General features: G+C 47.9%; 1 protein-coding gene and 1 long non-coding RNA gene across 3 annotated transcripts in view; both read right to left on the bottom strand.

Moving 5' to 3' along the window:
• The window catches only part of LOC146395873 (uncharacterized), a 979457-nt gene that overhangs the window by 765417 nt on the left and 196898 nt on the right, over positions 1-17142 (bottom strand). The window lies entirely within an intron of this gene.
• The window catches only part of RAB11FIP1 (RAB11 family interacting protein 1), a 34071-nt gene that overhangs the window by 7063 nt on the left and 9866 nt on the right, over positions 1-17142 (bottom strand). The window contains exons 2-5 of one of the 2 annotated variants that reach the window (XM_085000043.1): positions 8812-9251; positions 6916-7699; positions 4082-5863; positions 2936-3044 (exon numbers count right to left, since the gene is read on the bottom strand). In XM_085000043.1, the coding sequence (XP_084856169.1) occupies positions 2936-3044; positions 4082-5863; positions 6916-7699; positions 8812-9251 (3115 nt within the window). The remainder of the gene's footprint in view (positions 1-2935; positions 3045-4081; positions 5864-6915; positions 7700-8811; positions 9252-17142) is intronic. The other variant, XM_021076260.2, reaches the window with a different exon arrangement.

Genomic DNA, 17142 nt, shown 5'->3' with positions numbered 1-17142 from the left:
AAACATAGGCGGTACATGGTTTTGGCAACAGCTTGTAATTTTGAGAATGATGCTCTGTCAGCATGTACAAGGGAAGAGCAGGCAAGGCAGCAGGAGATGCTAACTTGTTATCAGCAACAATTCATTATTACTACTCAGTCTCTCTACCCAAAACACAGATCCCCAGGCTTTCAATAAACCTTCAGCCCAGTTCCTGGCGCCGGAGGCATTAACCACCCAGTGCTTGCGGCGTGAAGGAGATGTGAGCAAAAATTTTATTTTAAAAACACAAAAACTTTGCTGTGGCTCTGGCATAGGCTGGCGGCTACAGCTCCGATTCGACCCCTAGCCTGGAAACCTCCATATGCCGCAAGTGCGGCCCTAGAAAAGGCAGAAAGACAAAAACAAACAAACAAACAAACAAAAAAAACACCACAAAAATTATTTGACATGCTGGAGTCCATGGGACCAGAAAATCTATGACTGAATGAAACTTTTTTTGGTGGGGGGGTGGGGCTACACCCACATGAAGAAGTTTCCAGGCCAGGGATCGAACCCGAGTCACAGCAGTGACAGTGCCAGGTCCTTAACCCGCTAGGTTTCCAGGGATGAACTTCAGAATGAAACTTTTAGATGCCTGTACTGAAAAAGAAATAAAGTTTATGTCTGCCCACTGCAGTCAGTTAGGAAATTCCTAGCCACATGTTTGAAATGCAACACATCTCTGCTCACTCAGGTCACTGGTCACTCAGTAAATCATTCTCCTCCATCCATGGAATAATGAGTCAAAGGCCAGAGGTCTGCAACAAGGCAGAACTCTACAGCCCTCAGATCTTAGAACCAGAAAGGGCAGGATGAAGATCCTGTACAGCAGAGATCATCTAGGGGGTTGGTTTTGGTTTTGTAGGCAGCAGTTGTGTTTTTTAGTGTGAACCACTCAAGCTTTTAATTTATTTTTTAATAGTTTTTCCCCCCTTGGCTGCAATGTGCAGTGGCTTGATGACTAGGGATTGAACCCGAGCCCCAGCAGTGAAACACCAAGTCCTAACCACTGGACAACCAGGGAACTCCCAACTCCAGCTTTTTAGAGAGAAGAGATCCTTTCATTGAGCAATACTCTTCCTGGAAATTCAGCTTAAGGAAATAGTCTACAAGAAGGGAAAAAGTCCCCATAAGCAACTGTTGACTATAGTGTTCCTCATCCTTAAAAACAGAAAACAAGCTAAATATCCAAAATCCGGAGAATGGGTAAGTAAAGACTGGCATAACCATTTCAAACAATAGTTAAGTAGGAGTTTCTGCTATGGAACAATGGGATCAGTGGTGTCTTAGGAGCACAGGGATGCATGTTCGATCCTCAGCTCCACACAGTGGGTCAAGGATCTGGCGTTGCCACTGTGGCTCAGATTTGATCCCTGGCCCAGGAAATTCATATGCCACATGGTGGCCAAAAAATTAAAAAAAAAAAAAAACTTTTAAAAAAAGAATTTCAGAGTGTTTCCATGCAGGTGATGGGACTGGAAAAATCATAATTTTGCAACCACCTTCATCAGTGGACACCAAGGCCTATGAACAGAAGGTCAATGAGGAACAGGATGTTTATATGGTCTGAAATTAATTCCCCACACATTCCTTATTTATTTATTTATTTGCTTTTTAGGGCCGCACTTGTGGCATATGGAGGTTCCCAGGCTAGGGGTCCAATCAGAGCTACAGCTGCCGCCCTACACCACAGCCACAGCAACGATGGATCTGAGCCATGTCTGTGATCTACACTACAGCTCACGGCAATGCTGGATCCTTAACCCCCTGAGCGAGGCCAGGGATTGAACCCGCAACCTCAGGGTTCCTAGTCAGATTCATTTCTGCTGAGCCACAACAGGAACTCTCCCACACATTTCTTATTAATTGTTAAGAGAGAAAACAGCAACTTGGCACCAGAAAGCCCGATGGACGCCTCCCAAACTAAGTCCCCTAAGTCACCAGAGTTAATACCCATCAAGGAGACAGGCTGGTGTCATTCACCTTTCCACAATGCACAGGGAAGGGTACATTACTCTGTAGTTAATTCCTACTGAGAACACACAGCTTCAACCAAACCACAAGGAGACAGCAAACAAATCCAAATCAAGGAAAATTCTACCAAACCACTGAATGATGTCTTGAAAGACAAAAAAAGGCCCAGGAACTATTCTAGAATAAGGGAGACTCAGAGACAGGTCAACACACTGAGTGACCCTGGACTGGGAAATAAACAAATAAGAACACTATTGGGACAATGGATGAAGCTGAAATATGGACTACAGATGAGAAAGCAGCATTACATCAGTGTTAAAATTCTTGATTTTGATAAATGTCCTTATTCTTCAGAATTATATACTTCAGTATTTAGGGGTAAAAGAAGCATGATGTATGCAATGTTCAGATAATTCAGAGAAAAAACATCTATAAATACAAAGAGAACGGAGAGGACAAGGGTGAGAATGATAAAGCAAACCTGGTGAAATGTCAACAACTGGTGAACTGGGATGAAAGGTATACAGAAGTTCTTTGTGCTAGTCTTGCAGCTTTTTTTTAACTTTGAGATCATTTCAGAACAAAGTTACAAAAAAAGCGCATCTATGCAGTGATTACAACTACATAAGAACTTTACATTCTTGCCAAAAGATAGGAAAGGACACACAGGAAAATGAAAACATCTGATTTGCGTGGGCTGGAGGGTGAGTGACATTTTCTTCTCTTTGGAAAGAAGTCTTGGTGTCAGTCATGTTGCTTGCAACACAAAAAAATTCAACAACAGCCAAATAAACAACTTCAAAGGGAAAAGCAAGTATCCAAAGAAAGTGTAAGAGCTTCTGAAGATCATCCAAAGACAGAGGCACGTGGATAGGTCACGCCAGGTGCTACCTGCTACCTAGGGGATGTATGTGAAGGGGTCCCCACCTAACACGCCTACCTTCATCATGGCCTCATTGATGGAGTTCTCACTGATGATGGTGGCAGTTCCCAGACTGGAGTTGACAACCTTGGTGGCTGTCGTATTCATCGGCTTCACAGGCTGAAGTCTAAAGAGAAGGGGGAAAGGATCCTTAGATGTCTCTGTGACAGGCAGCCTAACTCAGAAATGGCAGCCAGCGAGAGAGGCGATGGGAGAGCGAGGTGACAGGCCGTGCTCACCTCTCCAGTCCCACACGTGCCCACGTGCCTTCGGAAATGAAAGCGGTCAGTGTCAGGCGGCCACATGCAAGCCAACAAGGCACTGTTTATGGCCAGGTGTTCTGATGTTGTCACAAGACCCTTGGTCTCATTAGCAATGCGAGGAGAACATTAAAGACCGTCTCTTATTCTTAGAGGCAACTACAGCCTAGGACTCCACTGTGGGAGCACCCACAGGACCTTCTGCTCCCCAACTGTAAAGAAAGAGCTCGGAACAAACATGTCACCTTACCAGCGGGCGGTGCTCAGAGTAGGTGCTCACCACCGCTAGCTTCTAGGGCCCAATCTTACTTGGTCTCTTAGACTATTTTTTTTTTTTTTCCTGTCTTTTTGCCATTTCTTGGGCTGCTCCCACAGCATATGGAGGTCCCCAGGCTAGGGGTCTAATTGGAGCTGTAGCCACTGGCCTACGCCAGAGCCACAGCAACGTGGGGTCCAAGCCGCGTCTGCGACCACAGCTCACGGCAACGCCGGATCCTTAACCCACTGAGCAAGGCCAGGGACCGAACCCGCAACCTCATGGTTCCTAGTCAGATTCGTTAACCATTGTGCCAGGACAGGAACTCCCGGTCTCTTAGACTATTAAATCGAATACTGGTCATGGTGCTCGTCTGCAACGGGTGCACCAAATCAGACTCTGCAGCCGCTTCCTAATCTACGTTTGAGGACGGCTGCTACTAGGTTCTTGCTACAAAGTTCTTGCTACAAACGCTGGAGTGTCCTACAATGGCCCCATCCAGGGTCAGCCCCTTCCAAAACAGGCCCTGCCAGAACAGGGGGCTGTACCAGCGGAAGAGCTGTGCAGTGAGAAAGCCACAAGCCTGTGCACAAGAAGCCAGAAGGGCCTGGCTGACATTCAGGAAGACAGCCCTGCCCCGACTCTCACCTGTTCTTGGCTGGCCCAGTTCCAACGCTGGGCTGAGCCGAGACTGGCTGTGTTTCTGAGGGTGAGACCCAGGCCTGAAGGAGCGGCTTCCTCTTGCCAGAATTTTCCACCTTACCCACGGAGCCCTCTGTGGTTGCTTTTTTTTGAGATTCTGCTGTACTGGTGTGAGGGGTGTCGGAGTGTGGAGAGCTAGGAGCAGAGTGTGTGGCAGGAAAGGGCTCAGAAAAAGACGGGCTGGACATGGGGGAAGACAGGGCAGCAACAGAAGGCTGAGCTGGCCTCCCACTTTCCACTGGCTTTGCCTCCATGCCTTGACCAGGGCCCAGCGGCTGCTCATCCACACCTGGGCTCTCACCCGGATGCAGTTTCTGATCTGCCAAGGCTGCCATCTGCTCTGAAGAAGCCAGGGCAGATGCTCCAGATGCTTCTGGCCCAGGGTCTTGCAGGCTCTCTGCTGACCAGCCAGGATGGGCAGGTGACGTGCTTGGGGAAGAGGTGCCCCCTCCCCTGGCCACCCCCCTGTCGTCTTCAGGCTGGTCTACTCTCTCGTCATCTGATGCGACTTCGGGGATAGAAGGCAGTGTCAAGTCCAGCTGGGCCACAGCAGGGGACTTCACCCCACAGGCAGACTGGAAGCCTCGCAGGGGATCAGACAACAGACCCTCGTGGTCAGTGGCTTTGCTCTGATTTCCAGGCATCCGGCTATCATCTCCCTCCATCCTGGAGAGTGGAATGTCTCTCCCTGAGCTGGTGGCCTGCTGGGAACCCTCTGAGGAACCCCCATGGTGGGACGGAAGGGGAGATCGAGCCACAAAGGAGGTCAGCAGAGCTTCAGCCACAGCCTCCCCCTCCTGGGAATCACCCATGTGCCAGGCATCTCCAGGGGCAGCCCCTTCTTGCGTCTGCTCATAGGGGTCACCTCTGTCCCTGGGGACCAGAGCTGGGGCCTCCTCCACTGCCTCTTCTGTAAAGAGCTGCTTGGAAAATGACACCCGCTTCTTCATTTTCTTTCCAGCCTCAGGGACATCCAGCCCCATCTCCTTCTGTCTCTGCATTGCGGAGTCAGGTAGGGGAACGAACACCCCCATGTGAAGGGGGGACACCGCTTCTCTGACCACAGGAATCATCCCTACATCTCCAGCCGTGTCCCCCCCAGGAGACCTTGGCTGAACCACAGAGTCTGCATCTTCCCTGACCAGGGGCTTCCCGGCTGGGCTTTCAATCCCGCCTCTTCTGCGCGGAAGGGCAGCTGGTACTTCTCGGTCCTCTTCCAATGGGGAAGGACTGCCTTCTTGTTCTCTGGGGGGGGACCTCAGACGCTCTTCTTCTAGTCCTCCTTCAGGCTTCATCAGGGGCAACTGGGCTGGGTCGTTGGTGCCAGTCCTCCTCCCTGGAGAATCTTGTGTCCCTTCACCTACTGGGATGGGCGGCTGCTTGGAAAGTGAGCCCATGGCCCAAGAAACAGTATTTGGAACTTGTGTTAAGCTCTCTTTTTGCAGCGCTGGTTTAAGGAGTGAAGGCGACTCTTCAGAACTGGCCTGGCTCGTGGCAGCAGAGGGCCAGCTGTCAATCGGAGTGGATGTGGAAATGGGGGCCACTAAGGGAGAGGAGAAAGTGGAGGAGACAGAAAGAGATTCAGAGGACTGTGTCTCTGAATCGTGTTCCAGTTTAGAAGGGTCGAGTGTCTGACCAGAACTGGAAGAGACAGCCGAGGAAGAGAGAGGAGGGTCAGGGAAAGAAGAGGGCCGGGGTGTGGGCTGAGCCTCTGGAGACACTTCCGGTCTGCAAAAAGGACAAAATAAAACCTGCAGGTCAGTTGCAGATGCAACATGAGAGGCAAAAGGCATGTAAAAATAGTCTTTCAAAGGGCGAGAATTTTTATTCATTGGGGGGGCAGTACCTTGAGAAGTGAAAGAAGGAACACTGATACTTTAACCCACTAAAGGCACATTTTTATCACCAAGCACATCTGCCACAGAAAGGTCTGTTGCAACAGAAACAAAGATCCAGGTAAAGCAACAGTCTGCAGCCTCTTTTGGTGACCAATAAAAAGCATTTAAAAAGTGCAAAGTCATAAAAGGCGCACTACAAGGCAACAGGCATATTTGGAAGAGGAACAGGGTGTGTGTGTTTGTGTGTGTGTGTGTGTGTGTGTGTGTGTGTGTGTAATCAAAGGAGGCAGAATCTCAAAAAAAAATCTCTCCCACCCAGACCACAAGAATAGGGTGACTGAATGTGAGTCATGTTGAGAAGCAGAACCCCCGCAGCTCTTGCGACAAGGCGCAGAGTAAATACACAGAGAACCCTCACAGGCACACTCAAGAGTGGACCCAGGGTCTCACATGCCAGCAAACCCACGCCGAAGTGCAAGGAGGGGAGATGACATCTGCCTCAAAGGGAACATGCGATAAGAACTGAATAACTAACCCAGGTTCTGCACATACCACCCCCGAGGCCTGGTCTTCCCAGACTGCGACAAAACCAGGGCATTCATTCCACTTTGGTCTGATTATCTTACTGAGATGGACAGACCACTTCTAGACACTTTCATCAGAAGCAAAAATGTTTGCGGAGAAAATGCTGCGGCAAAGACACTTACAGGGGAAATGCCAAATGAGGGACAGGCCACGCCTGCTGGCAGTGACTCTGGACTGGGACCCTTCCCTGCAGCTTGTGAGTGTGGGACAGACTGGCAGTAGGGATGGGCTAGGAACAACTTAGATGAGTAAACCAGTAGACCAGGCTTCTACACAGACCACCATGGACCACCAAGCAAGGTCCTTTGCTCTAACGTGGGCCTGGCTGCTAGGCCCCCAGGAGAGGCTGAGACTCACCGGGGTTTCACAGCTCTGGTCTGGGGAGCCCTCGGAGAGGCCACAGGTGGTGCAGGTGCAGCCTTGGGCTCGGGGTCAGCTTCCGGTTCTAGGATATGCACATCCTCAAAGGGGTTCCAGGATCTCCCTCGCCCAGAAATGACAGCTGGCTCCTTCTCTGACTCCTTCACAAGGTTGTCCACAGGCCCTGGCTGGTCCTCCCTGGCTTTGACTCCTGAGGCCAAACCTTCCCTCTCCTTCCCAGGGGCGGCAGGAGGGCTCTCGCCTTCACTGCCCTTGGCCGTGTCCTTCTTCCCCGTCACCAGGGACAGCAGAGAGGACTTCTTGTTCTCCTGTTTCTTGTTCTCTTTGGTTTCTTTTGCAGCCTCCAGGGTCGCCAGAGATGTGTTCTCCCGAAGGTCCCCACTGACCACCGGCCGGTAGGATGGCAGAGACATGGACTTGAGAGAGGCCTTTGTGGAAGACTCAGAAAGTGTGGCAACCCCCTCCCCAGGCTCCTTCCAAGGCTGAGTGGCCAGGTTTTCTGTAGATGAGAACAGGTGCTTCTTCCTTAAGCCCTGGGGGGATGGAGAGGAGGACGGGGAGCTGTCCTTGGTCTCGCTCTTGGCTTCAGGCTGCTCCACGTAGACGTGGTTCCCGTTGATGCAGACGTTGGAGCGGGAAAGGACATCATTCTTAGACCGGAGACCTCCCAGGAAAGAGAGTCCATCCTTCTTGGGGAGGGTGAAGTTGATCGGGTTCAGCTGCTTAGGATCCCCACTGGCAGTTCTTTTGTGAGATGAGACTGTGGGGAGAAGACCAAGAACAAGGGGAATGAGTTTGGAGTTCCCATTGTGGCTCAGTGGGTTACAACCCCGAGTAGTGTCCATGAGCACGTGGGTTTGATCCTGGGTCTCGATCAGTGGGTTAAGGATCCAGTGTTGCCACAAGCTGTGGTGTTGGGCACAGATGCGGCTTGGATCCCATGTGGCTGTGGCAGTGGTATAGGCTGGCAGTTGCAGCTCTGATTTGATCCCTAGCCTGGGAACTTCCACATGCAGAGGTGGAGCCCTAAAATGCAAAAAAAAAAAAAAAAAAAAAGAATAAAGGGAGTGAAAAGTTAAGGGAAAGGTTTGCAACCAACAGGGGCGGGGCTTCTGTCCACATCTCAGTATATTTTCATTTGTCACAGCTGGGGTTGGGGATTGCTACTGGTGGTGGCCAGGATGCTTGCTGCTAAAGATCCCACAGCAGAGAGGTAGGTCCCCAAGACAAAGAATTATCCACCCAAACCGTCAATGGTGCTAAGGTTGAGAAATCTTGCTTAGGACGGAGGAAGAGGGCAGCATGCTTGGTGGAGGTGCAGAATCTGGCCCATAGCAGGGATTTGATCATTGAAACTGAAGTTCAAAATACATAGCTAATTCAGAGTTAAGGGAACTGGATTCCTCAGCTTCCTTAGGAATGTATGTAATGTATTTCATTAGGAGCTCAATACAAATACCTGATGAATTAATGAAATATCAGAATTACTATAAGGTTCCATTGTTTTGCCCTTAATAGACTTCTTAACCAAGATAACCCATCATTGTCATCACCACCACAACCAGTAGCAGCAGCACCTCCAGGAAAACCACTACCACCACCAGCATCACCATCAGCAGCAGCAACGTCACCATCACTATCAGCAGCACCACCAATAAAAGTACCACCACCACTTACCACCATCCTCATTGCCACTATCAGCACCATCATCACTGCACCATCCCTAGCACCACCACCAGCATCACCAGCATTTTAATAACTGAGGAGCTGAATTAAAATCTTTCCCTTAAGATTTGTTTGTGTGTCTGTCCCAAAGCTAAGGAGACTAAGCTGAGAGAGAGAGGCCAAGTTAAGACGGAGGAGGAAACTCACCATCCGAAGCAGAGGAGGACTCGTCCTCATCCTCGTCCTCCCACCGTGACTGAAAGTCTCCGGGACGAAGCAGCACCTTGTCTGCCTTTGAGGTCGGCAGGACAGACATGGACTGGGAAAGCGGCGTTCTCTGCAGGTTGGACTTGGAGAACAAGGTCTTGATCTTTGACTTCTTCTTCTTGTCTTTCGAAGGCGACTCATCGTCGCTGTCGGCTGAGGGTGTCACGCTGGGGACGATGGCTGAGGCAGTATCTGACACGCTGTCCTTGTTCTTCCCCTTGATCTTGTCCTTCAGTTTCCCAAATGGATTCCGAGTCTTGTCTTTCATGGAAAGGTCAAACATGCTAGCGGTCATGTTGTTTCTCATAAACTGGATGTCAACCTCAATTTCTCCTCGCTCTTTATCCTTCTTTCCCGGTTTGGATTTCAGGGTATACCACCTACGAGGAGAAAGGCTGTGAGGTTGCTTTTGAATTGAAGAGCCTAAAACGATGTTCTCAGTTCCCATTAACTGGCCTCTCCTCTCTGCTCCTACCAGTCCTGCGCACAAATGCATCCTATGCTCTCTTCTTGGGGGAGTGGAGGGTGGGATGGGAGAGGAGGGCTGAACTCTGAGAAGACGCCCACCAGGCAAAGACAGGATCTGATTCTGGACTTAGCATATAGCCACCTAAAATCTTGATTTGTAAAGAAATATGTCTAAAACGAAAATGAACCTTCCATCAAATCACCTCCTGTGACTGCTTTTTTTTCTTCAATGGGGTTAAAAATGCAAAGAACATACATATAAGGTAGAGTGCAAATTTACAAGAGAATCTCAGAGAAAAGCAAGAGTCTGTAAAACAGTCTCTGCTGGAGAGTAATGATAAAGATAAGACTGAGTCCAAAATATATATTAAAGAGAAAAGGAAAAGCAAAATGAGCCAGTCCCCAAGTGACAAATATTGTATGATTCCCCTGATGTAAGGTGCCTGGAGAAGTCAAGTTCAGAGTCAGAAAAGAAGGGTGATTACCTGGAGCTTCGAGGTGGGGTGAACCGGGAGTTAGTATTTATTTATTTTATTATTTTTTTTTCTTTCTTTTTTTTATGGTTACACTGTGGCATGTGGAAGTTCCCAGGCTAGGGGTTGAATTGGAGCTACAGCTGCCGGCCTACACCACAGCCATAGCAACGCCAGATCTGAGCCGTGTCTGCGACCTACACCCCAGCTCATAGCAATACTGGATCCTAACCCACTGAGCAAGGGCAGGGATCAAACTGGCATCTTCGTGGATACTAGTCAGGTTCTTCCACTGAGCCACAGAGGAAACTCTGGGAGTTAGTGTTTAATGCATGTACAGTGTCAGTTGGGAAAATAAAATTGTGGAGATGGGGAGTTCCCGTCGTGGCGCAGTGGTTAACGAATCCGACTAGGAACCATGAGGTTGCGGGTTCGGTCCCTGCCCTTGCTCAGTGGGTTAATGATCCGGCGTTGCCGTGAGCTGTGGTTGTAGGTTGCAGACGCGGCTCGGATCCCGCGTTGCTGTGGCTTTGGCGTAGGCCGGTGGCTACAGCTCCGATTCAACCCCTAGCCTGGGAACCTCCATATGCCGCGGAAGCGGCCCAAGAAATAGCAACAACAACAACAAAAGACAAAAAGACAAAAAGACAAAAAAAATAAAATAAAATAAAATAAAATTGTGGAGATGGATGATGCACAACAGTGTGAAAGTACATAGTGCCACAGAACTGCACATTAAAAATGCTTAAAGTGGTCAATTTTGTTATAGGTAGTTTTGTTATAGGTAGTTTAAGAAAAAATGAGGAACTGAAAGGAGGAGGCATTCACCCCCAGCTTAATCAAAAAAAGGAATACTTCAAGCATCATTCAAACGTTTCACTTGGTCATTTGCAGATCTGCAGCTACTTCATGATACAGTCATTGAAAAACAAAAGTCAAAGACAGGAACCCTCCCCTGGGCACCTTCCAGTGGCTGAACTGCAAGGATATGACCCCTGTGAGCAGCTCGACCCCCACAGAACAAACAAGTCCAAGCACACGGTCTCTCCATAGCCACCTCCAGGGTCACCCTCACCCCGAAAACCCACATTTCAATGTACTTTTCGGTGACCTATTTAAGAGCTGAGGGCTGTGGACTTTAAGGAAATGATGGTTTTGCCCAAATGAGCACAGTTTCCTCTTTCACCTTCAGCCCGTCTTGCTCACAGGGCAGACGGCGTCCCCCTATCTTAGCTCATCCTACACACTTACAGAGGCAGAGGGAAGCAGAAACACACTCAGAAACATCCTTCTTCATTCAAGTCTCACAGCATGTCATGAAACGGCTCTTATAACCACTTTACAGCTAAGGAAACTGAGGCTCACAGGTTAGGTGAGAGGTACAAGGTCTTGCACCTGTTAAGGGGGCACCACCAGGATTCCTGAACCAGCTCCGCCATTTCTCCAAAGCTCCCTTTTCTTTTTTCTTTTTTTTTTTTTTTTTTTTTTTGTCTTTTTGCTATTTCTTGGGCTGCTCCCGCGGCATATGGAGGTTCCCAGGCTAGGGGTCAAATCGGAGCTGTAGCCACCGGCCTATGCCAGAGCCACAGCAATGCTGGATCCGAGCCGCATCTGCAACCTACACCACAGCTCACGGCAACGCCGGATCATTAACCCACTGAGCGAGGCCAGGGATCAAACCTGCAACCTCATGGTTCCTAGTCGGATTCGTTAACCACTGCATCACGGCGGGAACTCCAAAGCTCCCTTTTCTTACACCAAGGTTCTGGCTTCATGGGCCGTCTTTCACAACACACAGAAAAGAAGGCTGAAATTTTAATTCTTTTTGAGGAAAGCTTGAGGTTCAAATTTAAATGAAAGAGAAGGGGGAGCACCCTCAGAGCTGGCTAGCATTAGTTATAGGTCAGAAGGCTACACAGACAGTCCCAAACACAAAACCACCCAGAAGGACTTAAATTGGATTAACAAAATACAGCCCAGATCTGAGAAAATGAGGTGAGCTACGATTTTGGACTTTTAGGAGAAATCTTTCATGGCTTTTAAAACTACAGTCCTCAGCTGGGGGACGGGGGAGACCCCAAGCCTCAGCCATCCAAGCCTGGTGGCTTTCGGATACATTTTCCAGGGCCTGGCATGGAAATTTGCATACTTGTCACTTAGACGTTGAGAGGATTATTTGTATCTTTCTTTTCTAACAGTCATGTGCTAACTGGTAGCCTTGGTGATGAAGGCTGGTTAGTGCTTGTAAATGCCAGTGGTAAGCACCTGAAAAGGGGAAGTTGCTGAAAGCTGAATGTGGGGGCTCAAATGACCACAACAGCCACAAGCAGAGAGCCTCACCTTCCCACCCAGGGGTGGGGAGTCAGTCAGGGCTTCTCCCAGCTCTTCCTCTCTGTTCACCCTCCCAGGGTACCTGTAAAGATGTCTGAATACCACTTGCCAGTTCCTGGGATGGGGTGTCGCCTTCCCCACAGTATCAACACCAAAGTCTGTTTACTTTGCTGCAACCAGCTCTAGGATTCTCCCGGGGAGGCCCATTATCACCTGATGCATAGGCACAGTCCCTGGGCACCAGAGTGGGATTTGTTTTGGAAACTCCTGAGGTCACTAGGAGGTGGGAATAGCCCTTCAACTGTTCCAGTCACTTATTTTCACAAGCAAACTAATGCCAAAGATCAGGTAGCCAACAAAATGGGACTGTTTTTTGTTGTTGTTTGTTGTCTTTTTAGGGCCGCACCCGCAGCATACGGAAGTTCCCAAGCTAGGGGTAGAATCAAAGCTGCAGCTGCCAGCCTTCACCACCGCCACAGCAGTGCAAGATCCAAGCTGTGTTTGCAACCCACAACGCAGCTCGAGGCAACACCAGATCCTTAACCCACTGAGTGAGGCCAGGGATCAAACCAGAGTCCTCATGGATACTAGTTGGGTTCCTTACTGTTGAGCCACAACAGCAACTCCCACGAGGCTGTTTAAGGATGTAAAAAGCAGACTGAAATCACAGGCAGGTAAGCCGTGCTGGATGGAGTAAAGCTGGAAAGGAAGACAGGAGTTCTAGCAACATTATCCTGATCATTAAATTCAAACAGCTTTAGCAAGAGATCTTTGACACAAGCATAATTTGATAACTCATGAAAGCCATGATCCATACAAGTCTCACCCTAAGAAATTCCAAACCAGACATATTTGTGGGTTTCAACATTTGAGCATTGGCTCAATTTTTAAGTGTTTCTGTCTGTTTGATTTTCAGTGCACTGAAATTCAGCACCTCCCGGAAGTAGTTCATAATCAGGTCTCAGCAGGGCCACACAGCAAATGATGGCAGAGTGGGTGTGCCCCATCACTGCCCTTCATGTAGGCCCAGAAAGCTCAGAAATTATCTTAGAAATCAGGGTTGGGTTTTCCTAGAACAAAGGGCAGAGTACAAAGAGAAAGCCATAATCCCAATGTAGCAAGTCTATTTTTAAGCCAATATTCTAAAAAAAAAAAAAAAAAAAAAAAAAAAAAACCCTGCAACCTGTCAAAATAAATAAATAAATGATCCCTTCTACAAACAAGTAATCATTTTTACCCATAACTAAACCTGTCCTTCCAAAATTAAAAGGACTCCTGAATACACTGAAAGTGACAGGAAACTGTATACAAACTGTATTTTAAAGTAATAACTGGGAGTTCCCGTCGTGGCTCAGTGGTTAATGAATTCAACTAGGAACCATAAGGTTGCGGGTTCAATCCCTGGTCTCGCTCAGCGGGTTAAGGATCCGGCATTGCCATGAGCTGTGGTGTAAGTCACAGACGTGGCTCAGATCCAGCGTGGCTGTGGCTGTGGTGTAGGCCGGGGCAGCTACAGCTCTGATTTGACCTCTAGCCTGGGAACCTCCATATACCATGGGAGCAGCCCTAGAAAAGGAAAAAGACTAAAATAAGTAACTAAATAAATAAAGTAATAACAGAGTTCTTCTGTGGCACAGTAGGTTAAGGATCTGGCATTGTCACTGCGGCAGTTCAGGGCACTGCTATGACTCAGATTCATCCCTAGCTTGGGAACTTCCACATGCTGCAGGCGCAGACAAAAAAATAAATAAATAAAGTAATATTAGGCATAGGATAAAAATTCAAATCATACAAAATAGTACAGAATGAACACATCCATCTTCACGCCCCTCCATGCCCCTCAGTCAAGGGCAGGTCTTGGGAATATACATATAAGCAAGAATACAGATTATCCACACAAGCCATCCTACTATTTGGGAGGTTTTGGGGTTTTTGTTTTCTTGGTCAAACACAAGATAAGGCAACAGCTAAAAATACAGAAAAATTCATTTAAGTCTTCAACAAGTTCAAAAAGACGTCTTATTGAGAGCAGCAAGGGGGCAGTTCCCACTGTGGCTCAGTGGGTTAAGGGTCCGAACATTGTCTCTGTGAGGATGAGGGTTCAATCCCTGGCCTTACTCAGTGGGTTAAGGATCTGGCATTGTCACAAGCTGTGGCACAGGTCTCAGATATGGCAAGGATCTGGTGTTGCTGTGGTGTAGGACTCAGCTGAAGCTCTTATTTGACCCCTAACCTGGGAACTTCCATATGCTGCAGATGCAACCTTAAAAAGAAAAAAAAAAGTTCTTAATGAAAAAAATAAAAATGAAAAGAAGAGAACAAGGGGCAGTTCCCTGGTGCCCTAGTAGGTTAAAGATCCAGTGTTGTTACTGCTGTGCCTCAGCTTCAATCCCTGGCCTGGGAACTTCCTCATGCTGCAGGTGTGTCCAAAAAAAAAAAAGAGAGTGGCCCCTTCACCTCAGGGTCATGTGTTTTTTGTTTTTTTTTTAAGTAGCAATGAAATGTAAAAAAGAAAGAAGTGGGTAAAGGAGGGAAAATGTGCAGGCTGCAGGACACAGGAGCTGCCTTCCAAGTGGCCCGGCTGGGGAACTAGTGCCTGGATCCACTCTGTCAAACCTCTTGGGCTTTTAAACACTAGTTTTGAAAACAGCTAAAACCACCCAGCCATGCCCAGTTCTCAGGGTTGGTTTGCCTCAGAACGGTGTTTCTTAATGCAAGGTAAGCCGATCCTGGGTGCCTTCCATCGGAATGTGGGGGGCGGGGGGGGGGGGTAGCAGCGTGATTCCTGCTCCTGGGAAATGAAAGGTTTCAGAGCATCCCTACAAACAGGCGGGATTACACTGGCCAAGGACAGACTGGTAGGTCCGCAGCTGAAGCAAACATGTTTTTCCTTTAAAACATTCCAGACGGTAGACGCAGACAGAGAAATGATGGCTTCAGAGATTCAATACACAGACAGAAATGATGGCTTCAGAGATTCAAGACACACAGAAATGATGGCTTCAAAGACTGGGTTCAAATGTCTGTGCATGGCACACACAGGAAACACAAAATGAAGAGGCCAGACTCTGCCCTGAAAAGCGTGCCCACCAGTGGGATGGGACAGACCTGGTTCACAAAGTGTTTGTTACCTTGAAACAACTACAGCCTTTTCTTTCTGACTACAAAGAATTGGACATGAAAAGAAACTCCTGCTAAACTATACAATTTCATCACAAATAAGGACTCTCACACATAAAGAAGGTTCTCAGCTAATTTAAATCCCAAGGGTCTCTAAAAACCACCTACTTAGGGACTCGGTAAAATGAATTAAGACCGAACCCTCCCATTTAGACACAGGAGGATCCAGGAATGCCAAGAAAAAGGAAGACCACCAGCCCTACAAGTCACTTGTTTTTACGAGTTAGGTTAATTTCCAGGGATCCTTGTCTATGGGTCCGATGTGGACTCCAAGGTCAATGCTGGACTGCCTATTTCCCTTCCCATGCAAAATCTCAACCATGATTTGTAGTGTGAGTCATCCCCATGGTAACAAGCTTAGTGACACAGGGGATTATGGCCTCAAGTGAGGGAAGAAGCAGGAAGAACAGAACAGCACCTGAGTTTAATGTTTGAGATAGAGGATGCACTGGATCGTTCTTAGATGGAGAAATTTTTAAAAACAGTTCATTTGTTGTCTTTCCCAGAGAATAAAAAGAAGGCTAAAACTCCTGTGTGGTTAATAGATGAGGACATCAAAAATGGGTTCTGCTTCCATGTGGGCAGAATGTCCAGACTCTTTTCCTGTAGCCTAGAAGTGATGTACATACAGCAAACAGGAACAGAGATTTTATGAGCTATGAAATAAGCTTTGCAGCATGTACCATATGGAAGCTAAGTAGTTTAACAAGTTTTATTATTGACAGAGGTGGCTGGTCTTCATTATCCAACTGTGAATACAGAATCACCCATCGGCCAGCCTTGCCTTCCAAGGTGGACCCTCCCCCTCTGCTCATCATCTTAGTAAAGCATGAGGGTTGCAAATGGCTCCTTTTTACCCTAATCCTTAAAACAGCCATGCTGGCGGCACTGAAAGGCTACCCGGAGCCAACAAGTTCAATCCTAAAAAGCTATCAAATAACATGGGAAAGGTGAAATCACAGAAAAACTGGTTGAAAATGCTTTTGATCTTCCTACACTATTTGCCCTACAGAAATTCCCATAGAAAGTAATTAAAACGATTATAATTTTTTTTTCTTTTTATGGTCACACCTGCAGCATATGGAAGTTTCCAGGCTAGGGGTCAAATTAGAGCTGCAGCTGCAGGCCTACACCACAGCCATGGCCACAGCAACACCAAATCCGAGCTGCATCTGCAACCTACATAGCAGCTTCTGGCAACACTGGATCCTTAACCCACTGAGCAAGGCCAGGGATTGAACTCACACCCTCATGGATACTAGCTGGGTTCTTAACCCACTAAGCCACAACAGGAACTCCAAGTTACTTGATCATACCTCAAAAAGCCATGAATGTTACTCTTCTACCCTCAGATCAGGCCTCTTGTCCAACAATAAATGCCACTGATGCACTCCACCTGATCTGCCAAAAAACAGGCCCCAACAGAGTTCCCTTCATGGCTCAGAAGGACTAGGATCCATGAGAATGAGGGTTCGATCCCTGGCCTTGCTCAGTGGGTTAAGAATCCAGTGTTGTTGTGAGCTGTGGTGTAGGTTGCAGACGTGGCTCAGTTTCTACATTGCTATGGCTGTGGTGTAGGCCGGCAGCTGTAGCTCTGATTAGACCCCTAGTCTGGGAACGTCCATATGACGGGGGTGCAGCCCTAAAAAGCAAAAAAAAAAAAAAAAAGAACAGGCTCCATGGAGTACTTTGTCACTCGTGCAAAGAGATGTTAAGAACAGAGAAAAGAAAACATGATGGTTTGGTTCATCACCTCTTGGCCAGGACAAGATAAAACAACTTCAGAATGACATCAAAGAACATTCAGCCCCCTCTCCAT

Source organism: Sus scrofa, chromosome 15, assembly GCF_054392235.1.
Source record: "Sus scrofa isolate SSC_HxYL_T2T_F1_AM1 chromosome 15, Sscrofa_HxYL_maternal_Yorkshire_Landrace_v2.0, whole genome shotgun sequence".
NCBI lineage: Eukaryota > Metazoa > Chordata > Mammalia > Artiodactyla > Suidae > Sus > Sus scrofa.
The sequence above is the reverse complement of the archived record's forward strand: the minus strand, read 5'-3'. Positions and strand labels throughout refer to the sequence as shown.